The sequence below is a fragment of the Callorhinchus milii genome, unplaced genomic scaffold (genome assembly GCF_018977255.1).
Source record: "Callorhinchus milii isolate IMCB2004 unplaced genomic scaffold, IMCB_Cmil_1.0 Scaffold19, whole genome shotgun sequence".
NCBI classification, from domain to species: Eukaryota; Metazoa; Chordata; class Chondrichthyes; order Chimaeriformes; family Callorhinchidae; genus Callorhinchus; species Callorhinchus milii.
Window position 1 is genome coordinate 7,132,122 of NW_024704760.1, and position 27,828 is coordinate 7,159,949.

At 40.8% G+C, this 27,828-nt stretch overlaps 1 protein-coding gene across 1 annotated transcript; it reads left to right on the forward strand.

Moving 5' to 3' along the window:
- Positions 1–1,901: 1,901 nt before the first annotated feature.
- On the forward strand, positions 1,902–27,223 carry LOC103179099 (plakophilin-1). Its single transcript, XM_007894193.2, has 13 exons — positions 1,902–2,180; positions 3,473–3,579; positions 14,963–15,327; positions 16,319–16,460; positions 17,108–17,315; positions 18,342–18,495; positions 19,956–20,073; positions 21,221–21,382; positions 22,184–22,360; positions 22,852–23,005; positions 23,444–23,630; positions 24,833–24,917; positions 25,938–27,223. The coding sequence occupies exons 1-13, from the start codon at positions 1,988–1,990 to the stop codon at positions 26,019–26,021; spliced, it is 2,136 nt and encodes a 711-aa protein (XP_007892384.1). The 5' UTR covers positions 1,902–1,987; the 3' UTR covers positions 26,022–27,223.
- The last annotated feature ends 605 nt before the right edge of the window (positions 27,224–27,828 follow it).

Genomic DNA, 27,828 nt, shown 5'->3' on the forward strand with positions numbered 1-27,828 from the left:
ATCATAGAATGGTTCTGCCCAGAACTTAATTTCTGCCCGACTTTAATATACTTCCCGCAAAAGCATCCTTCGCCTCTTCTTTTCAAAGAATTCATGATCTATGAGTAATAACAATAATTTGGTCACTCAATCCACAACTGTTTGTGGGGCACTACTGTACTGCATTTCACCCACAATATATGCATTCAATTCACTTTACAGTATATTCTGTGAAGCTCTTTGAGACATCTTGAGACGTGATGAGGCACTATATCAAATGCAAGGATTATTATTATTATTATTATTACTATTCGGGATTAGGTAAGAACATTCCGAACAGAAGGAAATTTCGATGCGAAGGTGTCACACGCATGTGTCAGACACCTGACTGGATGACCAAAAATAAACAAGAATGCAACCAGTTGAGCCAAGCAGATAACAATCTCTGCTGCTATCACTTATCCTTAACAATAATAATAATAATCCTTGCATTTGATATAGCGCTTTTCATGTCTTCTCAACGTCTCAAAGCGCTTCACAGAATAGACTGTAAAGTCAATTGACCGTATATAACTTTTGGGCGAAAATATGGCTGAAAGACAAAAATGACATGCAACTCAAGAGATCTTTATTAGTCAACAAGTCCCACAATTCAAGAGTTGGAATTAAATACCATCAAAACCAAATAGAAAATGATATATAAAACCCAAAACGGAATGACTGGGACTTAATTTATAGATTGGGGTAAATACAAAAAATACACAAATTAAACACAGGTAATAGTTTAAAATGACAAAATACTGCAGGTGCTGGAAATCTGAAATAAAGACAAGTCACTGGGAACACACAGCAGGTCAGGCAGAGAGGAAAAAGAGGATTGCGAGAGGAAAAATGAGTTAACGTTTCAGGTCTATGACCTTTTGTCAGAAATTGTAATAGTTCCTAGGTTTAGCTTCTATTGTTTGTATCTGTATACGTTTCTTACAGTGCATCTGAAAAATATTACAATGCTTAGATGTAACATAGCGCCATGCAGCTGAAACACCAGAAAACACTTCACAAGATTTACAGTAAAGCATGTTACTGTGCATCTGTGGCTGAACGCAGGAATTTACACAACAGCAATGTCACACAATCAATTAGGAGGTGAACAGCCAATTTTAACTGTAATATTCTTGGGCAGGACACCAGCAAAAACTCCCTTCTCACGGGTACAGACAAGTCTGTTTAACATCTCGTTTGAAGAACAGCACTTCTGAGAATGCAATAGGCACCCTGGCACCTGGCATGACAATGTTTTTTTTAAATCACTTTGCGCCTGCCCCATTTGATTTTCTTGTAACAAATGTCTTGGTGCCTTAATACTACTACTATTACTACTAATAATACTAAAAAACTTTGCATTCGATATAGCGCCTTATTGTTGTTGAGACATCCCAAAGCGCTTCACAGAATATACTGTAAAATACTGTGTATTTTGTGGGCGAAACACGGCAGCCAATTGCGCACAGCAGTGTCCCACAAACAGTCGTGATTGAGTGACCACATTATTACTACTTATTTATGGAAGTGATTATTTCCCTTGAAAATCGATCTACCAATCGACTAACATGCGGGTTCCTACTTGCAAAGTCATGTGGAGTAAGGAAACTTGCCTCGGGTTTTAAACCTGCCTGGGAACTGGAATCCCTGGCTTTGCTTCACTTAGGGCTGTAAATATTTGTTCTGGAGTACAATCAGGGTCAGAGAGGGTCAAGATAATTTGACCTGTCAGGGCTGCGTCAGCGTTCGCTGCATGATTGATCCAACAGCAAATTACAAAAGACCGCGACGCTCTCAACCTCGCAGGGCGGGGCGCAGGCTGGGTTGAGCCAGTGCATTATTAAAGGCTGAACAGACAGAGTTATTTTGCAGTGTGTGAGAAAGAGTGACATACATACACAAACACACACACACACAGGGACAGTGAGACGTCGAAGCAGCAAAGCAGCAAGAGAAGGAACCAAAAATGTCGCTCGGCTATCTGAAGACGGTCACTGCTGCTGACCTGTTTACCACCCAAGATAATTCCACACTGGCTTTGCCTCCAGACGAGCAGATCAGCACCTTGTCCAGAGTGGCAAGTGAGAGAAGAGTCAACCATCAAGTCCGTTTGGCATTGTTGCAGAAGCTGAAACATGCAGGTGGAACTCTTAAAACTGGTACGAAAACCTCCCTGATGTTAATTCACTTGCCGTGTTCATGTTTCATGCGCTAGCCTGATTTTTTTTAAGAGAAAAAGAAAATTGCAAGGATCCAAGATAATATTTTAATAACTTTGCGGCAATTATTCCGAAGCGTCAGTTCAGCTATTAAAGGCTGTTAAAAGAAAGAAATAATAATGGCAATCCTTGCATTTGATATAGCGCCTTGTCACGTCTTTGAGATGGCTGAAAGCGCTTCACAGAAATATACTCTTAAGTGAATTATATGTTGAATTAAATTATGTGTTTCTATGTTAAAAAAAATCCTTGCATTTGATATAGCGCTTTTCAAGTCTTCCAGACGTCGCAAAGCGCTTCAGAGAATAATAATAATAATCCTTGCATTTGATATAGCGCTTTTCACATCTTCTAGACGTCTCAAAGTGCTTCACAGAATATGCTGTAAAGTGAATTGACTGTAAATTTGTGGGCGAAATCAGAGTTTCTGATCATCAGGGTGTTATTTCATTGAAGGGATGAAGCGAGAGTTGTTTGTTTTAATGTGATACTCAAAGTATTCAATATTAAAAACGTGGAATTATTTGCTTAATATCTGGAGCGTGTGCGATTTTTAAAAAATTACTTCTGGTGGGATGGGATGGTTGGGAAGGGACATATCTAATGCAATACTGTATTTAGTTAAACAAAATTATCTGTAAATTAGAGTTTGTACTTCCTTATGAATAAGGCATAAACTCCGAGTTTAAAAAGTTTGACTTTTTTTTATATCGAAGCTCAGTGTTTTGTATTCTCAGAAAAACCTGTACGGGTTGCCCGACAGTAATACATTGAATTTTAAACACTGTCTATGGGACAAAATGCTGTGCGCAATTGACTGCCGCATTTCATCCACAAAATACGCAGTCAATCCACTTTACAGTATGGACAGGATGTTTAATTCATTTGAGTGGGGGAAAAAATAATTCCATACACCTGAATCTGAAAATAGCAAAACATTTGCTTCAAATTGATAATTCACTTTACAGTATATTTTGTGAATCACTTTGAGACGTCACAATGACGCAATAAGGTGCTATATAAAATGCAAGGATTATTATTATTATGATTATTGGAGGAAATAATAATAATAATAATAATAACATATTCTAGATACTGGCTATAGGCAATTGATGAAGATATTTTGAAATTATTTATAAATCTGTGAATGATATGTCACAAATTCAAAGTGGGGTAAGCAAACTGTTTGTTTAAATCCTATTTATTTATTCTGTGCCTTTTTTTGTAAATAGAAACCAATAGCAGCCACCTGACTGCAATCCATGGAGGCATGCCTAGCCATGCAGCAACGCTTCCACATATGAACACACACATTCGTGGCAATGATCAGCAGCACTGGGTAATTAACAATATGGTTTTATATTGGTTATACAAGTAGATTCCTGTAGCTCAGTGATTAGAGCGCTCCTCTCACAAGCGAGAAGACCTGGGTTCGATTCCCGACAGGGCGAAACAATGGGCAAGTTTCCCTACTCAACACACCTCTGCTTAGCTGTAAGTAGGAACCCGGTTGTTAGTCGATTGACGGATCGCTTTTCTGGAGGAAATGATCCCTTCTCAAACAAAAATGAATAAAAAATAACAATAAATTGGTCACTTGGCAGCCACGTTTCGCCCACAAAACATACAGTCAATTCACTTTACAGTATATTCTGGGAAGCACTTTGAGACGTCTAGAAGATGTGGAATTCTGTAGCTCAGTGCTTAGAGCACTCGCCTCGCAAGCGAGAGACCTGCGTTTGATTCTTGGCAGGGTGAAACTTTGGTGAAAGTTTCCTTACAACAATAAGAACAACAAGATTGCATTTATAGAGCGCCTTTCACGTTGGGAGGACGTCTCAAGGCGCTGGATAGTTAGGTCGGGACCCGAGCAGGGGGGAAATGGTGAGGGGAGGGAAGGGAGGGAGTGAGGAGGGGGTAGAGAGTCGAGAGGGGAGGTGAAGCCACGGTTGAAGAGAAAGGTCTTGAGATCGGCCTTGAAGGAGGAAAGGGAGGAAGCAAGGCGAAGGCACTGGGGGATACTCCTTACTCCACACGCCTGATAATAATCCCTCAAGAAAAAAAAACCAATAATAAATTGGTCAATTCAATCCACGGCTGTTTGTGGGACACTGCTGTCCACAATTGGCTGCCGCGTTTCACCGACAAATATACAGTTAATTCACTTTACAGTATATTCTGTGAAGCGCTTTGAGACGTCTAGAAGACGTGAAAAGCTCTATATCAAATGTAAGGGTTATTATTATTGTATATTATCTACATAAATCTTTGTTGATGGTCAGCATTGCATGGTTTATGGCACAAACGCTAGACAAGGTCATAAATTGTAGGGCAACGGTGTAGTGATTTTATTTTTGGCCGGGTCTCTGACACAAGATAGCTTAACGCTGTCCAAACCGGACTGAGAGTTCCGCATATGCATGACGCTTTAAAGTTAACAATTTGCCATTGTGAAGTTCCCTGGTCACCTAATGTCCAGAAAGTACTAGGCACAGGTTGGCAGGAGCAAATCCTTGGGAATCCCAGAGTGTGGGTTAGGGTTACTACTTGGGTTGAGCAAGTTAAAGCAGAATAACCTGCTGTTATGAGAACTGCCTGGCAAATTGCTAGCTCAACTATTGCCAACCTACCCATCGGCCTTTGGTTTGTAGGGTTAATAGGAGCAAAGTGGGATAGACTTGAAGCCAGAACAAGGCACTGCACTCATTGTTGATTTATTGAATTGAATGGTGTAAAATAGACATCTGTTTGTCGGGAAAGGTTATCTAACAAGGTATGGCATTTTAATGCCTGCAATAAATTTTTAGTTAATTAATTATTTTCTACCCAGGAGCCCAGAATACTTAATAATAATAATAATAATCCTTGCATTTGATATAGCGCTTTTCACGTCAGGAGGACGTCCCAAAGCGCTTCACAGAACACACTGTAAAGTGAATTGACTGTATATTTGTGGGCGAACGCGGCGGCCAATTGCGCACAGCAATGTCTCACAAACAGTCGTAGATTGAAAATGACCAATTTTTTTTTATTATTGTTTTGGGTTTTTTTTGGAAGGATTATTATTAGGCTCTGTGTGGAGTAAGGAAACTTGCCCAAGGTTTCGCCCTCTGCCTGGAATTGAACTCAGGTCTCTCGCTTGCAAAGCGAGTGCTCTAACCACTGAGCTACAGGACTCCCGTCCTCCCGACGTGAAAGGCGCTCTATAAATGGAATCTTGTTGTTGTTGTTGTTGTTGTTGACCAAGCCAGGACACCCGGAAAAACTCCCTTCTCTTTTTGAATAGTGCCATGGGATATTTAATGTCCACCTGAAGAGTCAGACAGTAACTTGGTTTGACATCTCATCCGAAGGACAGCACCTCCAACAATGCAACTCACCCCCAGCACTGCATTGGAGTGTCAGCTTAGACGATAATTATTATTGTGGAGTCTTGTAACTCAATGGTTCGAGCATTCGCCTCGCAAGCGAGAGACCTGGGTTCGATTCCTGGCAGGGCGTAATGTTGGGCAAGTTTCCTTACTCCACACGCCTCTGTTTACCGAGCAGTAAGTAGGAACCCAGTTGTTAGTGGATTGGTGGATCGCTTTTGGTAATAATCCCTCCAAAATATGTTTTGAGCTTAAATAATAATTTGAATAATAATAATAATAATTTTGAGTTTAAATAATAATTTGGCAGCAGCCAATTGAGCACAGCAGTGTCCCACAAACATGACTGTTTTTTGGGGCACTGCTGTGCTAAATTGGCTGCTGCGTTTCGCCCACAAAATGTACAGTTAATTCACTTTATATTATATTTTGTGACGTGCTTTGAGACGTCTCACAGATGTGATAAGGCGCTCTATCAATCGCAAGGATTATTATTATTATATTGTACTTTAAGTGATTAGTTCACGAGTTCAAATTCTAACAGATACAAGTCTTTAGATTTTCATCTCGGAACACTCTGTTTATTGTTCAGCTGTCTAGCATTTATCTAAGGATACAAGCACCAAGCAGGCCCAGGAAATAATAAATTCCATTGTTTTGGCGCAATCCACATCAAAGAACATCTCAAAGTATCCAGTAACAGAAGTGACTTGGGAAGAGAATATCAAAGAGCTTGGGTGTGGCTACTTCAGGTTAGGTCTCTGTGGAACAAAGGGGCAAGACAGTAAAATGAGGCTCAAAGTAAACGGGCGTTGACTGGGAATGAAAGCTGCACACAATTAAACAGACGGGTGGAGTGAGGCCTAAATAATCCTAATACTACATATAATTGTGTCATTTTCATTTACCTAAAAATTCTACAGTCACAGAGTTTCAAAGCCATTTTTAAAGCCAATTCCGCCTGTTTTTGCTGTCCCTAACGAATTGTTCGTGTATACTAAAATTACGTTAACCCTTTACAATGATGATATTTTGTGTGTCAGTCTGGCTCAGAGGTAGCACTCTCGCATCCAAGTCATTGTGGATTGAAGCCCCATTTGGAATCACATAGTCTAATAATAATAATCTTTGAGCTTGATATAGCGCCTTTTCATGTCTTCGAGACCTCTCGAAGCGCTTCACAGAATTGACTAAAGTGAATTAACTGTATATTTTGTGGGTGAAACATGGCAACCAATTGCACACAGCAGTGTCCCACAAACAGTCATGGATTGAGTGACCACATTATTATTGTTATTATTTTTTTAAAAGGAATTACTACCCTGAAAAGGGATCCGCCAATCGACTAACAACCAGGTTCCTACTTACTGCTAGGTAAACAGAGGCGTGTGGAGTAGGGAAACTTGCCCAACATTTCGCCCTGCTGGGAATCGAACTCAGGTCCTCGCTTGTGAGGCGAGTGTTCTACCCACTAAACGACAGGACTCTAAAGGAAGGGACAGTGAGGAACGAAACAAGAGAGGAGAGGAGGGAGGAGAGAGGGAATGAAACGAGGGAGGACAGGAGGAGAGGGGAAACTGAACTTGAACTCCTTGTCTTTCTTGGTGCCTTGCCGGTGTCCTGGGGCTGAACTTTATCTCTTCTTTTGCTTCTTTATTATCATTCTGGGTCATTTAAGCGAAAGGAAAATCATACTGAATAGTCGAATACAAGTGTATATTTTGTATTTGAAGGCATGGGTAGAAATTTCAACTTCTAGACTGACTCAAGCATTTCAGAGTATCCAGAAGTTGGCAAATTCTTAACCACAGCCTCCATTTTAAAGCCACTTTTCTGGAAGTTCTTTTTAAAATGATAACAGGAAATTGCTTCAAAATTAAGAGTCAATTTGAGGAAGATTTACTGTGAAGGGTAGTAACTGTGTACATTATAGGCAAATTAAAATAGGAATAAGAAAATAGAGTGAATCTAGATGCAGGTGGAATTTCTACTCAGTAGTGCGTCCTGCATTATTATTAACAATAATAATTCTTGTGTTTGATGTAATGTCTTTCACTTCGTCTTTCCCAGTATTTCACAGGAGTTACTGTAAAATGTAATGATTGCGTATTTTGCAGGCGAATATCGCAACCAATTTACACACAACACAAACAGCCATGAAGGGAATGAGCAATTTAATCTGGGACATTGTTGATCACTTTACAGTATATCCTGAGAAGCTCGTTGAGAAAACCTCTTGATGCGAAAGGTGCTAAATCAAATGCATGCATTATTATTATTATTAGGCAGTATACTTAGCCAATTGACAACATTTTTCAATTCACCACATTTTCTAATCTAATATGGTTCATGCCCTAATTGAGGAAACAAAAGAAATTTGAAATAGCACTCATTTTGCTCTCTCTTGCGTTTTGTAATGCTTTCAAGCAAAGGAGCTATTGTATCATAAAGAGGCTGTTTCACTGTATCAGTGAAGCAATGCCAAGTTCTTTTAAGATCATACCTTGTGGTGAGCAGTGATGATAATAATAATAACAATAATAATAATCCTTGCATTTGATATAGCGCTTTTCACGTCGGGAGGACGTCCCAAAGCGCTTCACAGAACACACTGTAAAGTGAATTGACCGTATATTTGTGGGCAAAACGCGGCAGCCAATTGCGCACAGCAGTGTCCCACAAACAGTCGTGGATTGAAAATTTATTATTGTTTTTGTTTTTTTGGAGGGATTATTATTAGGCTATGTGCGGAGTAAGGAAACTAAGTGAAAACATCGAAATGAACTCAATCCAACCAGGATCAACTGGTTGATTTTTGAATTTTATAGATATTTCTTAGTTGTCAATATTCAACATACCATCATAACTCTTCAAAGGATAAACAGTGGATCCAAAAAAATCAGTACCTACTAGGATTTGTTTCAACCTATCTGGATATCTTTTCTTTTTAAAAAAAACTGTTCAATTTCCTGGAATCTAGGTACAACAGTTGCAAATGACTTGGAATAAAACAAGGCATCGCCCTCAATGATTAAAATGCCCTCTCTGACTCTTCCTGCTTCCTGTTCCTTGCAGTTGCATATTTGTAATTAATACTGGCCATTGTTTAAACTTTGTCCTTTGGTTTCAAATGTCATATAAAAACCTTGCAGTTGAGTTAAGGCCTTGAATTTGATGAATGACGTATCTTTGTAGCGATGGATAAATTCTCAGATGGGATTCAGAAAGTTAAACTCAGAACAATACTTTTGGATGTGCCTGGAGGACTGGAGTTAAAATTTGCAAAGAACAGACACCAGGAATTCAGCCATTTTAGATTCTTGCTCAATTCCTGCACACGATCAGGAAGTGAAATCAATGCTGACCTGATGACCCGGGAAAGGACAGTGAAAATGGTGATCGCACCACTGGATAGTGTGGGTTCAAATTTTTATGAATCCCAACCACCGCATTATAACAAGGCAGCACTGTGGTGTCACCTGTTTAAATAGGGCCACCTTTTGGCCTTTCTCCAATAGACCAACTGCGTAATTGCACGCGCTGAAGTAGTTTGCTCAGAATGCCACTTTTTTGATCATGAGACGTGCTCCATTTTTTCTGCTTTCTTCATGTTCTGGAGATTGCCTCCAGCCTTCTGCATGTCCCTCGTGCCCTCCGTTCCACCATCAGCAGCCGCACTTTCAACCACTGCGCCTCTAAAAAGTGACAAATCTCCTGGTCCGGATGGCTTGCATCCCAGGGTTTTAAAAAAGGTAGCTTCTGAGATAGTGGAGGCCTTATGTCTGATCTTCCAAAATTCCTTGGATTCTGGAACAGTCCCCATGGATTGGAAGATCGCAAATGTCACACTACTATTTAAAAAAGGTGGAAAGGAAAAGGTGGGGAACTATAGGCCAGTTAGTCTCACATCATTGATAGGAAAAAATTTAGAATCATTGATTAAGGATGTGGTAGTGCGGTATTTAGGGGAGTACAATATAATTAGGCCAAGTCAACATGGCTTGGAGGGGGTGCAGCGTAGATTTACTAGGTTAGTACCAGGGATGAAGGGGATGAGTTACGAGGATAGGCTGACCAATTTTGGCCTATATTCTCTAGAATATAGAAGAATTAGAGGGGATCTTAAGAAACCTATAAGATCATCAAAGGGCATGATAGAGTAGATAGTGGGAGATTGTTTCCCCTGGTTGGAGAAAGTAAAACCAGGGGTCACAACCTTAAAATGAGAGGCCAGCCCTTTCGCACTGAGTTGAGGAAGAACTTTTTCACTCAAAGGGTGGTGAATGTATGGAACTCACTCCCCCAAAGGGCTGTTGACACTCAGTCCTTGAACATATTCAGGACTGAGATAGATAGATTTCTTATCGCAAAAGGGAATAAGGGATGTGGGGATAAGGCAGGGTCAGGTTATTAGCTGGAGTTAGATTAGAAGATCAGCCATGATTGAATGGCGGGGCAGGCTCGAAGGTCCGAATGGCCTACTCCTGCTCCTACATGTTATGTTATGTTACGAAACTCTGGAACACTCTTCCTCTATCCCCCCTTGCCCCTTCCCCATCTTCAGGTCGCACCTGAAGACCTTCCTGTTCGACCGTGCCTACAGTCACCCCACCCCACCCTTTGCCCCCAGCTCGGCATCGTGCTCTTCCATTGTCAAGCACTTTGGGACTCTAGCTTTTGTGAAGGGTGCTATATAAATGCAAGTTGTTGTTGTTGATTGCTTTGAGCTCACAGTCTAGGCTGATGCTCCAGTGCAGTGCTGTGGTGAGCATTGCATTGTTCAAGGTGCTGCACTTCAGAGTTAAGTCAAGATCCAGTCTGCACTGTTCAGGTGGACATTAAAGATCCCTGCTACTATTCGGATAGAGAAAAGAGCTTTGGGTCAATAATACCCCAAATAATATTTGTCATTCAATTCAGGGCTGTTTGTTAACATGGTCTTGTTTACCTAAACAAACATGGTAAAAAAATTCATGTGTATTGCTTTGAGTCATCTCAACAATGTGATAAAGCAGTATATCAGATACAAGGATTATTATTTGTTATTTTGTGCATGTGTTTTATTCCCAGTGTAACAAGTAGGTAGAAATATTAAGGGAAGTAGAAAACCAACAGTATTACACGTAACATGTAAAGGAATACAGTTGAATAGTTATAAACAAGTTGAAACCAGCTTATCTGATGTCAGTGCAAACTTGTGGTTCTGCAATGAATCATATTCCAGATCACTTATCTTGTCTGGATTGCTAATGGCATATTTCAACCTACGCCCAATTTTAATACGCCCTGTCTGTGCTTCCTTCTCGAACCTTTTCTATTCCCAGCTTTTGTTTCTGTTACTGTTATAGTACAGCTGTTCTCTGTGCATTTAACACTAATGATCCCCCCAACCATCTCAATCCTTTTGGATTAGTACAAACTGTGAAGCATGGGTCTTGGTTCTGGGTAGTCAATGTAAATTGTCCAAAGTTTAATGAGATTTGGTAACAATCTGTAGCATTCAGAACATCCAAGATAGTGACTCTGACCAATCTTTTTATAATTTTTTAAATTTTTTTTTACCCTGACTGAATGTCTGCTGTACGCAGTGTAATCTGCTCCCACTTTACAACACTGCTAAAAAAAATGTAAATGAAGGTGGAAGCTACCAATAGAACATCTGTATCTGCTTTTCAAGCTGATTTCCTTTTTCATTTAAAATAACTGATGGTCTCAGACTCATCATAATCCTTGCATTTATTATGGTGCCTTTATTACATCCTGGTGATATCTCAAAGTGCTTCACAGGATATACCATGAAGAAGAATGTCTATATATTTTGTGAGCGAAACGTGGCAGGCAGTTTGCACACAGCAACAACAACAACTTGCACTTAGATAGCACCTCTCATGCAAGGTAGTGTCCCAGAGCACTTCAAGTCCCACAAACAGTCACGGAGTGAGTGAGGACTTTTATTTTGGGGGAATTGTTGGCTAGGACACCGGGAGAAACTTCCTCCTCTTTTAGAATAGTGCCGTGGGACCTTTAACATACACCTGAACAGGTAGAGAATGCTACCATAGAGCCAGGCTGACACAGAGAAGGTCAACTGTTGGAGTTCAGCCAACTCCATTGTGTTGGTAACAATCTTCAGAGGTCAGAAAACCAAAGATATTGACTCTAAAGATTGACTTTAAAACTATTGGTTCTGACCTCTAAAGATTGTTACCAACAAACACTGTTGGATCCCTAAGTGTTGGCGCTTGCCAACCTGCCACTAATGCTCTCCAGAATTAGGTAAACAGGGTCCATCCTTCTAGGAAGAGTACACACTGCCCTCCAGACGTGGGGAAACTTTAAGTACATAATATATAATTGGACGTGTCAATTGACCTGGACACTGTGAAACATGGTAAGCTTTTCTTTAAGTCAGTTTAATGTCTTCGCCTAACCCTAAACCTTCCTTCCTGGCAAGCTCTTCCAATTACTCTGTGGGTATAGGAAAAAACATCCTTGCCCTTTGTAGCTCTAAACATGTGCCCTCTTGTCCTGCTGTCCTGATACATCCAACAGTATTTTGCTGGGTTTACATTGTTAATCATATCCAAAATCGTAAATACCTTCAGAAAATCCCCTGTGATTCATTTCCTTCAAGACTAAAATGTCCCAGCTTGCCTCGAACATGTTTCTTATTAACTGTATGAGGTTGAAAATGCATTATAATAATAATAATAATAATAATCCTTGCATTTGATATAGCGCTTTTCACGTCGGGAGGATCCCAGGAGGAACTCCCTTCTCTTTTCAAATAATGTCATGGGATATTTAACATTCACTTGAACTGGTAGATGGGACCTAGGTTCAACATCTCATCCAAAGGATGGCACCTCCCTTGATTGCTTGAACCTACAATCTTCTGATTCAGCGAGTGCGTCAGGCTGACATACATATCAAATGCAGGGATTTTTAGTATTATTTACCTGCCCTGTAATTTACTCATTTAGTAGTAATACTAATAATTCTTACATTTGATATAACGCCTTTCATGTCGGGAGGCTGTGTCAAAGCAGTTCACAGGACCTACTGTAAAGTGAAGTGGCTACGTATTTTCAAAGGTTCAAAAATGCAGACTGGAGCANTTTTTTTCCCAATGTGTCTAGCAGATAGCTGACATTTCAACCTCTGTAAGCAATATTCGATAATGCAAGAATCTTTTCCACTTTTTAAATAACCACACCTAGTCCCACCCAGTCTTTGGGATTTAAGAATGTCTTCACATAACCCGATGGCAAAACTGGTTTGATAACAAAGATTCAGCGTTGCTTACTGTTTCTCATTTCCACTAAGGCAGGAGTGTTTATTCAATTTATAGAGTGGAAATTCACTTTAAGATTAGCCAACTAAAGGGATTGACTTACTAATGTGTCCAGTTTTGTCTCATGTCAACATTATGCGTCAGCTTGACTGTCCTCTGAGCCTGAAGGTTTATGAGTTCATGCATCAAACTGGGACTCAGATGTCTGACACTACCAATGCCTTTTGCAACTCTAAGCTATGTCTTTTGATGATTGATAAGCCTGTTTGGTTTCAGTGAGACTCTGAGGAATATACATATACTTCTGTGAGCTAAAGCCTCAAAGAGTAGCCCCATTTGCATAACAAATATTAAAATTACCAGCACTTTGTACTGCAAATACATGGTATAGAATGTATTTGGCAGTATATAGTGCTGGTAATTTTAATAATTGATATGTGCTCAACCCATTGTTGGGGAATGAAAGCCTGTGATCCTCCCATTGCAATCGCAATACCTCTTGGTGGAGAAAACTTTACAACAGCTTTCTTGAATGTATTTTGCACTCAACAGGCATGGACATTGACTCTAATATCTTCCGATATTAATTAAAGATGTGAGAACAGTGGCAGGTTTGTCAGTATCTGGAGGATTGTTAAATAAATTCACCCTACGTCCAGTGACATTGGACTGTTTGTCTGTTTTGGGCCACTTCAGGACTTTCCAGGATTTTACAGGGTACAATTTACAATCCATCTGATATCATCTACAAAATACCCAGTAACTACACTCCGCAATAAAATCATCTGAAGGGCTTCGAGATATATTTATGACGTGATAAGCTACTATACTACGTGAAGGTCGTTTCTGAATGGTTTTCAGTGATGGGGCAGTCAGACTAATAACTCTGCCAGATTAATAAAAAAAACTATCATTCGCTCTCCTGGCTGTTTGTGAGGCATGTGCAATTTAGTTGCCGCATTTGCCCACACAGTCACTATTATAGAAAAACACAGTGAAGTGCTTTGAGACGTTTGCACATGATGTGGCGTTATATCAAATGCCAGGATTATTATCCTATAACTTGGCTTTTCTTGAGTCAGCTTCTCTATCTCTGCCAAATGCTGTTTTGCATGCTGTAAATCTCCAGTGTTACCTGTTTCATTTACTGAACATGTATTTATAATAATAATAATAATAATCCTTGCATTTGATATAGCGCTTTTCACGTCGGGAGGACGTCCCAAAGCGCTTCACAGAACACACTGTAAAGTGAATTGACTGTATATTTGTGGGCGAACGCGGCAGCCAATTGCGCACAGCAATGTCCCACAAACAGTCATAGATTGAAAATGACCAATTTATTATTGGTTTTGGTTTTGGAGGGATTATTATTAAGCTCTGTGTGGAGTAAGGAAACTTGCCCAAGGTTTCGCCCTGACCTGCCTGGAATTGAACTCAGGTCTCTCACTTGTAAAGCGAGTGCTCTAACCGCTGTGCTACAGGATTCCACATTTCCAGTTTGTCAGATACAGTGTTTATTATATTTAATTGGAATGTAGGATTTTCTAATTCCTCCATTCTAATAGATCATGGCTGATCTGTATCTCAACTCCAATTACCTGCCTTTGCCCCATGTTGCTTGATAATCTTACCTAACAAGAGCAGAATATATAGTACACCTGTGACTATAACTATGACTATCACTGAAACATCTATATTTAAAACCCCCGTAGCTTCACCCCTCAAAATACCTCTCCATATCACCCAGAAATTTCTTCTCCCTCATGAGTTTCCTCTTAAATGTATTGATGGTTTCTGCTTCAACCACAGCAGTCTCACCACCCTTCGGTGTGAAGCAATTCCACCTGAACTCCCTTTTTATATTTATATTTATGCCCCCTTATTAAAGTCTTGTGGACTGGAAAACAGTCAGTTAATGTCCACCTTATCAAACTCTTTTATAATTTTAAGCACAAGAATCCAGAATCAAATTTCTGTTTTGAAGACTATTTCTTTTCCCCCTTAAAAAAAACCCAAGCGCCCGAATGCTCAGTGTGTTTTTCTTTCCTTTCTAGAATACGATCAATGGAATGGCTGGTCTGGATAATGAATTTAATCACATGATAATCACAAAAGACATCAAGGATCGACATCAATTCAGCTCATTCAGCAGCAGAGGTTACCGAACCTTGTCCCAGCGTAAGCACTCGGGCCGGAGAAGCATGTATAGTGACAATGGGGCCAATTACAAACGCTTACCAGCTAGCCGAAGCGAACCAGATCTGCTCATTGCCCAGGGCTCAGGCACAATCAGGAAAATGGATAGCAAACGAAAAAGCCAGAAATATATAGCAGGTCAAAAGCCTGTCCAGTCCTATCGCTCGCTTTCAGGTCGTACATCGTCTCATCGCTTTGATCAACATGGGAAAATGTCAGCGCAGTAAGTACAATCTAATACGATTTACATTCATACAGCACCTATCGCGTCGGGAAGATGTCTCAAAGTGCTTGATGATGCCAGATGGGCACCCGAGCAGGGGGTTGAGGAGAGGGAAAGATGGCAGAAAACCTGGTCAAAGATTTGACCAATACATTTCGAGACCTAAATTTGAGTTTTATTTGGAAACGTCATTTCTGAAATGGTCTGTTCCAAAGTTGATTAAATGAATGGTGCTTTTGCATTTGCATGTTAAACTGTTAACATGCAACTCTGTTAAACTCAAAGCCAGCATAGCAAGCAAATAGAGAAATCCTGAATATAATTAAGATTGACATTTTCTAAAGATTGGAATTGGAGATTTTCTTTATGGCTTTTTGACACTCGATTTAACTAGTGGACATATTTCTAAGTTCTACATTGTTTATGTAGGGCATATCCTGCCTATAGACAGGCTTACCGGATTTAAGTTTCTGTTTTAATTTTTGATGAATAATATAAGATGTTCAGCCTTTGTGGTGGTGGTGGTGGGGGGATTTGACTTGTATTCAAACTTTTCCATTAGAAAAATGGCCCACTTCCAGCTCATAAGGTCACCTTGGAGGTCACTTTGTGCTCACTGCACGTGTTCGCTGGTACGCACGCAGATGTTCCAACAAATAAGTTGCAAAACTGATAAATAACAATAATAATCCTTGCATTTGATATAGCGCCTTATCACGTCTTCAAGACCTCTAAAAGCTCTTCGCAGGATACTGCTTTTAACTGACAAAGAGCATTTAATGTACCACTGTCTCCACTTAGTGCCTGTCTTAATAAATCAACTTCATTGGTCACTTTTTAAGCTAACCCAGTCATAGTTAAGTACTTTCATCACATTGCCACCAAAAGCAAAGAATACTTTTTAAAAAAATGAACCACTGCTTAATAAAAAGTGCTAAATCAGCATTTACTTTAAAATAATGACTTGTTTGCCATTTTTATTCATCCTTAGGACACATTTTCAAGAAGTTCCTGGGGACATGAACCTAAAGAAAGCTGTGTTCTTCTTAACCAGCAATAACCCTGTCATTCTGGCCTATTCTGCCGCTTACATTCAGCATGAGTGCTTCACTAAAGAATCTGCCAAGCTGGAGGTAAAATCGAACAAAACAAAGAGAAGCTCTTGAAAGAGAAACAGCCACTCACATCCTCACTCACCCTCACCAAACTCCATATGTCCTTCACCCATTCCTCACCAGGCACCCCTGTCTCCCTGTCTCTCAGCAGAGCAATTTCAAGTTCCTCACCCTCCGATCTCCTCCTACCCCCTCCTCTCTTCACGTCCCCTCTACTTGGCCTAGTTCAGGCTTGCTGAATAACCCTACCATCAGTGGCCTAGCTTTCAAATTCTGCACCCATAACCTCTCGAACTCCCTCCCTCAACTCTTCCATCTCGAACCCTCTCAGCAACAACTAAAACAAATTACATTTGTAAAGCACATTTCACGTTGGGAGGACGTCCCAAGGCACTGGACAGTCAGGGATTTGGACCGAGCTGGCTGGAGGGTGGGATCAGGAGGGTGGAGGTCAGGGAGGGTAGGAGGGTGACTGATGGCACTTTCGAAGAGGAGGGTCTTGAGACTGGCCTTGAAAAAGCAAGAAAGGGAACAAACTGAAGGGACTTTGGGATGGACTTCCAAAGGGTGAGGATAGAGATGCTGAAGGCCCAACCACCAATGGTGGTCAACAGTATCTGATAGCTCGATGTAGCTGACTGGTTAACTAATGCTGACTTTTCCAGGTTAATAGGTATGAGGGAATCCCTCGTTTAATCAACTTGCTGAAGATCCCAAATGCCAACATCCAGCAAGCTGTCTGTGGAGCCCTTCGCAACACCGTCTTCAAGAACAATACCAACAAGCTGGAGTTCGTAAGGCATGGTGGCATTGCCGAGGTTCTTCATTTGCTTCAGGAGACAAATGATACGGAGATACGAGACCAAATAACAGGTGCGATGCTTTGGCACTGTCAAAGACACAGGCCCTAGAAACAGTGCTGAAGGAGAGCAATTGAAAGCTAGGCCACTGATGGTAGGGATACACAACATGCCTGACGTAGCCAAGTTGGGGGAGTGAGGGGGCGAGGAGAGGAGGGGGCAGTAGGAGATCGGACAGATAGGCAGGTGCTAGGGAATGAAGGGACTTGCAGGTGAGGAACTTGAAATTGATCCAGTGAGAGACATAGTTAGAGGAATGAGCAATTGTTAAACAAACCAGGGCTCTTTATATTCAAAGGAGATGACTCAGAGGGGACATTGTAGAGGTATATAAGATTTTTTAATAAGATTCAGAAAGGAAACTCAACACAATATGCACCGAGACAATAGAACAAAGGGACACAGGTTCAGAATTGCAAAGGGCAATTTCAAGACAGATTTACTAGGAAGCACTTTTTATTACCCAGAGGACAAACAGCAACTGGAACTGGTTAGCAGGAAGAGTGGTTGAGATTCGGACACTGGACTCATTTAAGAAACGGCCTGGGAGAGGATGATAGGGTGGGTTGTCTGGAAAGATGAGATCAGATGACCCAAATAGACTTCTTCACCCGAGCCTTTTATAATCGTGTGGTTGTTCTCTTTACTCCCTGTGGACAAGAGCTAATACCTTTCTCTGAATAGTTTCAGAGAGTTAGAGAAGCTGCCTTACATCCCAACATAGATTCAAGACTCAGCCCCAATGCTGAAAGCGAGAGTGCCTCCTATAAAACAGGACTGAAACAGATGTAGAGCTGCAGATAGAGAACTGAAAGCTGACAATGTGGTAACTGTGGTTGAAGCAGATAGCATTATCTTCAATTAAGAGGAAACGTGATTCATATAGGAGGGAGCAGGAAATAGTGCAGTGCAGGAGAAGGGATTAAAAGGGTTGCAGACTCATGTGGAGTATGAACACTGGCACAGATTAATTGGACTGAAGGAAATTGTTTGAAAAGTGATCACTTCAATGTGCACCTATTTGTTTTATACTCTTTAGGTCTGCTATGGAACCTTTCATCCAGTGAAGACCTGAAGGAATCCTTAATTAGTACTGTCCCAATCCTGAATAAATGCGTGATTATTCCGTATGTTTCTAAGTCCCCAAACTCAAAGGACTACGAGGCTTTTCACAATGCCACAGGTTGTCTAAGGTAAGCCTTTGTCTTTTCCCGTCAGGAGAAAAAAGAACATTAAACTGGAATGTTTCAGCAACTCATCTAACAGAAATAATTTGATATTTTGATACAGTTCATAGACCGTTTTCTCTTACTGGTGAGTCCAAAATGGGGCGGCATAAATATAAGACAGCTGACACTAATTAGATAAGGATCAGATTTGCAGTATTCCTTAAGGAATTTTTTATCTAAATTACAAAAAGGAACTTCTTAAGGAATGCAGCAAATTTTTCCCATTAAAATTAATAATAATAAAAAATGCATTAGATATAACACCTATCAAGCCCGGAAGATGTTTCAAAGCATTTCACCATGCAGTGTAAACTGTAGTGACTGTATTTTTTGGTGAATACAGCAGTCGATTTGCACGCAGACAAGCCACAAAGTAAATGATCAATTTTATCTGGGGTATTGTTAGCTAGGACACCAGGAAAAACTCGCTTGTTTTTCAAATGGTGCCATGAGATCTTTAATGTCCAACTGAACAGGCAGATGGGACCTTGGTTTAAAATTTCATCCAAAGGACGACACCTCTGTCAGCACACCTCAACATGGCACTGGAGAGTCAGCTTAGACTGTGCTATTTCAAAGTCCCAATGTGGGGCTTGAACCCATGTCCTTCTGATTCGGAGGCTAGAGTGCTGCCAACTGAGCCAGGCTAACACCTGTCCCACTTTAGAATAAGATTTATTATAGAGCTGCTTGATATACCTAAGTTCACTTCAGCAACCTTTATTCAGTGTAAAGGAATCTACTTGACTGTAATTCCTGCTACACAAGGTTCTGAATCATAAGGAAACTCATTTACTGATTTTACTTTGACCGAGCCTTCAGCTCCCCTCTCGACTCTCTTCCCCCTCCTCGCTCCCTCCCTTCCCTCCCCTCACCCTGACCATTTCCCCCCTCCTCGCTCCCTCCCTTCCCTCCCCTCACCCTGACCATTTCCCCCTGCTCGGGTCATGACCCAACTGTGCAGCGCCTTGGGACGTCCTCCTGACGTGAAAGGCGCTTTATAAATTGAATCTTGTTGTTGTTGTTGTTGTTACACATTAAAATTATGTGTGTAAAGCAATAACTTATCCTGGCCTTAAATCCCTCAGATCAAGCTGATCATTCACTGCTGCCACATTTGTCTAAACATTGCCCTTTACACTTTTCACTTCTGTGAATGGGACTATATCCAATGCAACAATTATTATGCTTTTTTTAATACCAATGAATCCATATTTTCACTGAGTACTTTTCATCCCTTGCTGTCTACACGCAGTTAAGGAAGGCCAAAGGAGACACTGAGCAACAGGAATCAAACTGCTAACAATTTCAAGTTAATTGTTTTACACCCGGAATGATGAGGATTTTGCTTGTAGTTCCTGTACCAGGATTATGTTTCTGTCCTGCAGTCCATTCTTAAATGCACCTTTATTCTGTGTATTTAGGAACCTGAGCTGTGCTGGTTTGGAGGGACGCAACAAGATGCGAAATACCCCTGATTTTATTGACTCTATTATGCATTATGTAGAAACCTGTGTTTCTACAAACAAAGTTGATGAAAAGGTTAGTGTCATAACTAGTCTGTGGTTTTACCTGAAAATTCGCCTGCAGACATATAGCCTGACAGTTGATGATTATACAGTAAGGCTCCTTTTAATTTAAGTGGGCAATCAGTGCTTGTTGAACCCCACACTGGGAGAAGTAAACCAAATCAGGAGCAGAGAGGTGTGAGCAGGAGACCAAACATTTAATACTGGGTGACTTAAGTCACCTTCGTAGAACCATAGAATTTTATGGCACAGAAGAAGGCCATTTGGCCCATCGTGTCTGTGCTGGCTCCCTCAAGAGCAATTCTTTCAGCCCCACATTTTACCCTTTCCCCACAACCCTGTATTTGACTGGTTTTAAGGTATCCGTCTTGTTCATCTGTGGCCCTGACCACTAAGGTGCTAGTTGGACCAAGTTGGCATTGATTGCCTTGTTGTTCCTGATTCTCCAGCAAAGGAGAACAAGAGACTGGGCTGCTTCAGCCTTCCTGAGGGTGACCCTTGAGCAAAAAACAAATGCAAACTCAATGTGACAAACAAAAAGCCAGTGCGCAATAGTAGGAGGACCTGGGTCATGCCCGAAAAACAAAACTTGCACAACAGTTTTAACAAAAAAAGTGCATTTTGAAAAGGAAGTTCTACCGTTTTTACATTCTTCTTCTCCAGCCTTCCTTCACTTTTCATCAGCCGCAGCTTTATATTGGTGCTTAATTATCAGATAGTGCTGGAACTCCAAACAAGCCTGATTGGATTCCAGGCCTTGTTTCTTCCCTTTACTGTGGCACCCAAGGGAATGTTTGTTCCTGAAGAGGAGCAGCATCACATAATGACGCATAATGTATTAAATTTAGATTTTAAAAAATCCAGTCATTCAATCCGCGACTGTTTGTGGGACACTGCTTTGCGCAATTGCTGCCACGTTTCGCCCACAAAACACACTGTCAATTCACTTTATAGTATATCCTGTGAAGCGCTTTGAGACGTCTCGATGACATAACAAGGCACTATATCAGATGCAAGGATTATGAGTTCTAGAGTAAAAAGACGATAAGTGTTTTGACTCACCAGCGTATTGATAAGATGTAGGAATATAAAAGGATTGCAATGTTACCGTATTCTGTTCAGTTTAATCTTCAACAGCATCACTTGTCTCTTTCTATCAGCCTGTGGAACACTGTGTCTGCATCCTGCATAACCTATCCTATCAACTTGACAAAGAAGTGCCAGAAGCAGTCAATTCCATTGTGAGGAATGGAAGTCCGCAGCACTCAAAGAAGCTCTCCTCCTCCGCTTCCCCCTCCTGCTTCAAACCTGGCAATGATGAAGTGAGTATTGATGTGAACGTGTAGCATGGAGTCAAGTAGAGCAATTGAACCCAGTAAACGAAACTTTTAGGGGCGAACCTTTAGGCAAGTTTCCTTACTCCACACACGCCTGGTTGTTTGTCGATGGGCGGATCACTTTTCCAGGGGTAATAATCCCTTTTTAAAAAAATGATAATTTGGTCACTCAATCCGCCACGGTTTGGGGGACACTGCTGTGCGCAATTGGCTGTCGCATTCTGCCCACAAACTATATAGTCAATTCACTTTACAGCATATTCTGTGAAGCGCTTTGAGACACCTCGATGACATGATAGGCGCTATATCAAATGCAAGGATTATTATTATCATTACTGGTGCACAAATAGCCGTTCAGTATTTTTAGCGGTCAATTGTGAGTGTGGTGTTGAGAGGAAGCACCACCTGCTTTCAAGATTCCAGATAGGAGGCTGAGTGGTGCAGGAGTGATGGGGTCAAACCCTTGGTGTGTATGGACTTGATTTATCCCTCCGCAGATTTCCCTCAGCCACTCAATAGGGCCAAATATACATTGATATCTCCTTAATAAGGAAACAGAGTGAGGATTCTCTCTGTGTCTCACTGACGCATGGGGAAAGCTGTCTGAGATTTCTTATTGGGAAATCCTGTTAGAAATCATCACATTCTGGGTCCTATTAAATTACCATTTGTAGTTCTGAATCTTCTTCCAACACTTCAATAGCTTACCCTCCAGGTGGATGTCATCATTGATAGAAAGGTGCATTGATCTGAGGTATCTAATGACACTTCCCATTTCCATCACAGTCAGACAATATCATCATGCCTTTCATTCAAGAGAATGATAATCCTAAAGGTGTTGAGAAGCTACTGCATTCAAAGTCTCTTAAGATGTACACGGACTTGATGTCGAAATCCACATCGGATTCCACTGTGGAAGCTTCTGCTGGAGCTCTGCTGAACCTGACTGCGAACAGTGAAAAGGTGAGCAATATACAAAACACCACATCTGTTTGGTACCAACTATGTGGTGTGACTTTTAAGTTGGTAGAAAGAGGGATGAGTTTTAGCTTTGGTTTTAGCTACCAATGTGGAGGAGGGTGGGGTGGGGGCTTGGGGGGAACAGTGTGATTCACACTCAAGCTGAGTTTGCGCTACAAGCAATAATCTCACTAATGTCACCACCAGTGCTTGGTTGACCCTCCGGGGTGAACCATTGAAATGCCAGTGAACATCCTCCAACTTTGCCCCAAGGGTTTGGCCCAAAGAGTTCTCAGTTATTTCCTGTAAAGTGAAGTGACTGGGTACTTATGTACTTTACTTGGCCATTGGCCTCAGAGGTAATTTCAAGCCAGAGATTCCCAAGTCCGATTGATTGGTGGAGTTTTGTTCTTGAGAGGGCCAGTCATTCTTAAAGTTGGAGGTGTAAACAGAAATGGCGCTGAACTTCATTCGTTCCTTTTATTCTCCCATAGACATCGCAGTGGATGAGTTCGGAATTGGTGAATAAAGCTGGTGGGCTTCCTCAGATAGTAAAGCTTCTCAGCTCAAAGAACTCAGGCATGCAGAAGACTGCTGTTTCATTGCTGTCCAACCTGTCGAGGCACAAAAATCTTCAATCGCAACTGGGTGAGATATTTACTTGAGATGCTATGACTCCGAAGATGGCTTTATGTGCATTTAATGCGGCTCCCATTCCCATTTCCCATCTCGGATGCCCGCCAGCTGTGCAAAACGCTTTAGCGAAGCGACATGGCTGGCGACACATAAAAGTAAACTGTACAGTATTGTACTTGTCGTGCGATCGTTCTCCGGAGCTCTCAGCTCCCTCTCTCCCACCCCCTCATTCAAGGCGGGTTTCAAAACGTACCTCTTTGACTGCGTTTTCAGTCATCTTTCCCCTTCCCCTCAACTCACAATCTTAGCTCCGTTGCTCAGCCGAGCACTTTGGGACATCCTCCCGACGTGAACGCTGCTGTGTAAGTCTAAATAGCGTCGCAAAATGCCGCAGGCTCCAGATTACGATTTTAATAATTCTAATATTAAATTTATCCCCACACCCGACAGCCTCTCAGGCGCTGCCCACCTTGACTCGCCTGCTCTCCAGTTCAGGCAGCAGCTCTACAGCCGCGGACAGCACACTCTCCTCTGCCTGCAACATCGTAAGAAACGTCGTGCTGAGCAATCCCAAGATGGCAAAACCCTTACTCCAGGGCGGCTTGTTAAAGAGTCTGATAGCCATCAGTACCTCTGGGTAAGTAGCTTTGACTTTTCCAATCACCTTCTTTTGTTTTATTCTATCTCTATCCTTTATTCTCTATCCAGGCTTGCTTAAAAATCAGCTCGATAATAATAATAATCCTTGCATTTGAGGTGGTGACTCATAATATTGTTGAGACATCTCAAAGCGATATACTGTAAAGTGAATTGACTGTATATTTTGTGGTCAAACTCGGCAGCCAATTGTGCACAGCAGTTTCCCAATTGTGGTTTGAGTGACCAAATTATGGTGTATTTATTTATTGAAGGGATTAGTGCCCCCAGATAGTGATCAGCCAATCAACTAACAATTAGGTTCCTACTTACTGTTTGGTAAACAGAGGCATGTGGAGTAAGAAAACTTGCCTAAGGTTTTGCCCCTCCCGGGAATCGAATCCGTGTCCTCTCCCTTGCGCGGCAAGTGTCTAACCAATACGCTACAGGATTCCATGTTGTGTTGTGATGGGGGGTGGGAACAGTAGGCTGGGTGTTCTGAAAAGAGCCAAAGAGCTTTCTTCATCCAAACCGATCTTGTGAAATCAGGACATATACAAATATGTATTTGAAGGGAGTTTCTCCTGGTGTCCCCATCAACAGTCATCCAAATAAAATTGGTCATTCACTTTAAAGCTTTATGTGAGATATTGCTTTGTGCAAATTGGTGTTTGTCCACAAATACAGCCACTGCATTTTGCAGTAGATGCTGGGATGCTAATTTGCTTCAGTCAGGAGGACGTCTCAAAGCTCTTCACAGGATTTATTGTAAAGTGTAGTGACTGTGTACTTTGTAGGCAAACACAGCAGCCAATTTGACCACAGCAATTGCCTACAACCAACCATGAAGTGAGTGACAGAAGTGGCTTCTGAATCAGAAGTGAAAGTGCTACCAACTGAGGCAGGCTGACACTGCCTCTTAAGATTATTCCTCGGTGCTGTGTTTGAAGTAAAATGACATTTCCTTAAAATTGAGTATTCTATTCTAATGAATTTAAAAGTGAACACATGTCAAGACGATACTGAGGTTGAATCCTGTAAAATGTATATCTAATGGACCACAAGAAGCAATGCACAGTTCAAATTTCCAAAGTTGGCAATGAATTTATATAATAGAATATGTTTTAACTATTTTAGGGCCAACATTGTGTTGATCTAAACTCACTAACAGATTAAATAAAGTGTTCCCGTTGTCTTTTCCAGCAACTCTCCCTTAGCTAAGAAAACCGCAGGCAACTTCCTATCTGACATGTGGCAAACAAAAGAATTGCAGAGTCTTTTGAAAAGGGTAAGCAGCCAAAAGCCTTCGATTTGGTTTCATTCATTGTATTTTGGCCTCCTGGCCTGTGCTGTCGATGATGAACCGAGTGGTAATTCATTCACGGAAGAAGCCAGAGTATGGAAGGCAGGACCTATTGGAAGCATGGCATGTCTTGTGAAGCTTCTGAGTTAACTTTGTAAGAGTGTTCAGCCCTTAAGTTAATTAAGTTAGTTGAAGTTAACATAGTGCTAATTCACTGCAAGACATTCCTTTTGGGGACCTCTTCATTTCTTCTAAACAGCGCTCTGTGGCATTATCCTACTATATAAATGGGAGTTGTTGTTACCAGTACCATGTTAAGTTGAACACTCCAACGCGGTCTATGTTCCGACTTTATTTCTGCGTTTTGACCGATAGTAATAATATAAAAATCCTTGCTTTTGAAACAGTGCCCTGATCGCGTTGTCGAGATGCCTCCAAGTGCTTCACTGAGTTTCCTGTAAAGTGTAGTGGGTGTGTGTTCTGTAAGGAGAATGCAGCTGGCAATTATAGGGACAAAAGACAACAGCTCAAACAGATTAAGGATACAACAGTGCGGATATTCACCTACAAAATATACAGTGACTGTGTTGTACAGTAAATTTGTGACCTTTGACAACATAATAAGGTGCACGCACGATTTTGCAAGATTCTAGACTGCCGATTCCAGAAAGACTTTCGGTGAGACTGGTAGCTTAAAATGTTCCGTGGCATCCCAAGTGCTTAATTTCATAATTTCCTGACAAATAAAAGGAAAAGTTTCAAACGCCATCATTATAAATAACAGAAGATAATATCCACACACCGAGTTCAAACTCAACGGAGTTGCCACAGCATTCGCTCTGGAGTCAGAACTCCAGCTGCAACGCTTTTAACTAGCAAGTTTTAAAATGCACAAATGTTTTAAAAATATCTTGATGTAGCGGTAAAGGATTTGTTCAAAAATGTTGAGAAGAAATAATGCTTAAAGGGAAGTGCATTAACTTGTCATGTTTGTTTGTTTAACAGGAAGGATTCGGTAAGAAGGATTTTCTAAATGGCTTGACGAAAACTGTCAGCGAGAAAATGATTAGCAGCAGCTTATTCAGCTAAGATGTTTCTCATTTTATAGAGTTTAAAGGTAATAGCACAGATTATTATCCTGCTTTTAGCTAGACCAATGAATTGAAACTATCGCCAAGATATCTACCATCTCATACAGAACTATTATCTTTACATGTTCTCTGTTTGGGGAATTGTGAGTGAATGATTGTTGAGTTTAGTGACTTAGTTTCATTGCTGCAGTGAATGTATGTTGAAACCAAAGTACAACAATTCTGGGGAATGTTCAAACTGAATCTGGGAATGCAAATTCCACCTGGAATTTGTCTGGATTTACTCTACTTACATAGCATCTCAGACAATTTGACAAATCCGAAAATAGTCTTTAATTTTCAAGCCCGTTTTATTTTCAAACTATTACTTACTTGCAACATGAAAGTGTAATTTAAACAATTTAATTTCTTCCCCCCCCCCACCTCCCCAGATTGTTGTCATTTTAATTATCCTTGTACAAAACCTACAGCAACCCAGCTTCTGCTCTCACAGTGAACAACAGTAATATCTGTCTGCAGCTTTAGACGTGAATAAATGTGATGCCGTGCGCACTGGGGCTTTTTTTTAGAGGGAGATAAAGCTTGAGACTTAATTTTGCTCATGACTGTACAGAACACAATCTTCTAGTGATCTATCTTTTATCAATCATTAACATTGGTGATCTTTCTCTTTCCTTGTTTATGATGGGAAATCTATTGTGAACACAGGACGAAAAGACCACTGGTGTTGATGATCGGTCCTGTTAGGCCTTATAACTCGGAATCCACCTCAGGTAGATTGGTCGTATATAATGGCAAAATCCTCCTACTTCTCCCTGAACTTTGGAAATTTGCGTGCAAAATTATTAGTCACGTCGAAAGGAATGTGACAAGGAGCTAAATTAGCCAGCAGCAAGGGAGTGGTACTCTAGGAATTGTGTTGGGTGTCAAAGTCAACATTTTGATCAGATATGTAAAAGACTAAAATTTAGTGATATTCAGACACAATATTAAAACACCAAACCTTGGAATAGTTTCTGCTGTACCATCGGCTGGATGTGAAAGAGATAATATTTTTGGTGGTTTCAGAAAAAAACTGCAGTCCATTAAATTGAGTAGCTTATTTTCCACAAAGGAATCATTGTATTGTTGGACAATTAACTAACTATTTTCCCCAGTAGGGGAATCCAGAACAAGGGGGCATCATCTTAAAATTAGAACTAGACTATTTAGAAATGAAATTAGGAGGCAGTTTTTCACCCAAAGGCTATTGGAAATCGGAACTCTCTCCCTCCAAAAGGCTGTGGATACTGGATTCATTTACATTTTCAAGGCTGAGGTAGATAGATATTTGTTAAGTCAGGGTATTAAGGGAATTAGCAAGGGCGGGTAATTGGAGTTGAGATACAGATCAGCCATGATCTTGTTTTGAAGGATTTGCCTTTAGGGACTTTCTTTAAGAATAACAAAGTGGGTGTTTATCAGAAGCCAAATCTAGGACAGCACAAGTGTTATGAAGCTGTATATGTGATGCTGATCCAATTTTGATAAGAAAAAATACCTTAGCAAAATTTATGCTGTTGCATGCAATTTATACTCATATGCATGTTCAATATATGAGGGTGTCTCATTATGTTCAATGAACACTTGCGAAGTGCACTGTAGTACACTTTGTTGCTTTCTTGTCTCCTGTTCTGGAATAGGTCTATCTTTAATGCGTCCTGTTCGCATTCAGGAATCACCTGGGGAAAAGTTTCACTTGACTGGAGATTTACATTTATGTGGCATTTTGGCATGTCCAGGTTCTTAAACATAGTCTTAATTTT

Excerpts from the sequence above, each read along its gene's own strand:
- LOC103179099 (XM_007894193.2), top strand. The coding sequence starts at position 1,988 with ATGTCGCTCGGCTATCTGAAGACGGTCACTGCTGCTGACCTGTTTACC. Across the intron at positions 17,316-18,341 it reads GATACGAGACCAAATAACAG|GTCTGCTATGGAACCTTTCA; the intron begins GTGCGATGCTTT and ends TATACTCTTTAG. Across the intron at positions 18,496-19,955 it reads AATGCCACAGGTTGTCTAAG|GAACCTGAGCTGTGCTGGTT; the intron begins GTAAGCCTTTGT and ends CTGTGTATTTAG.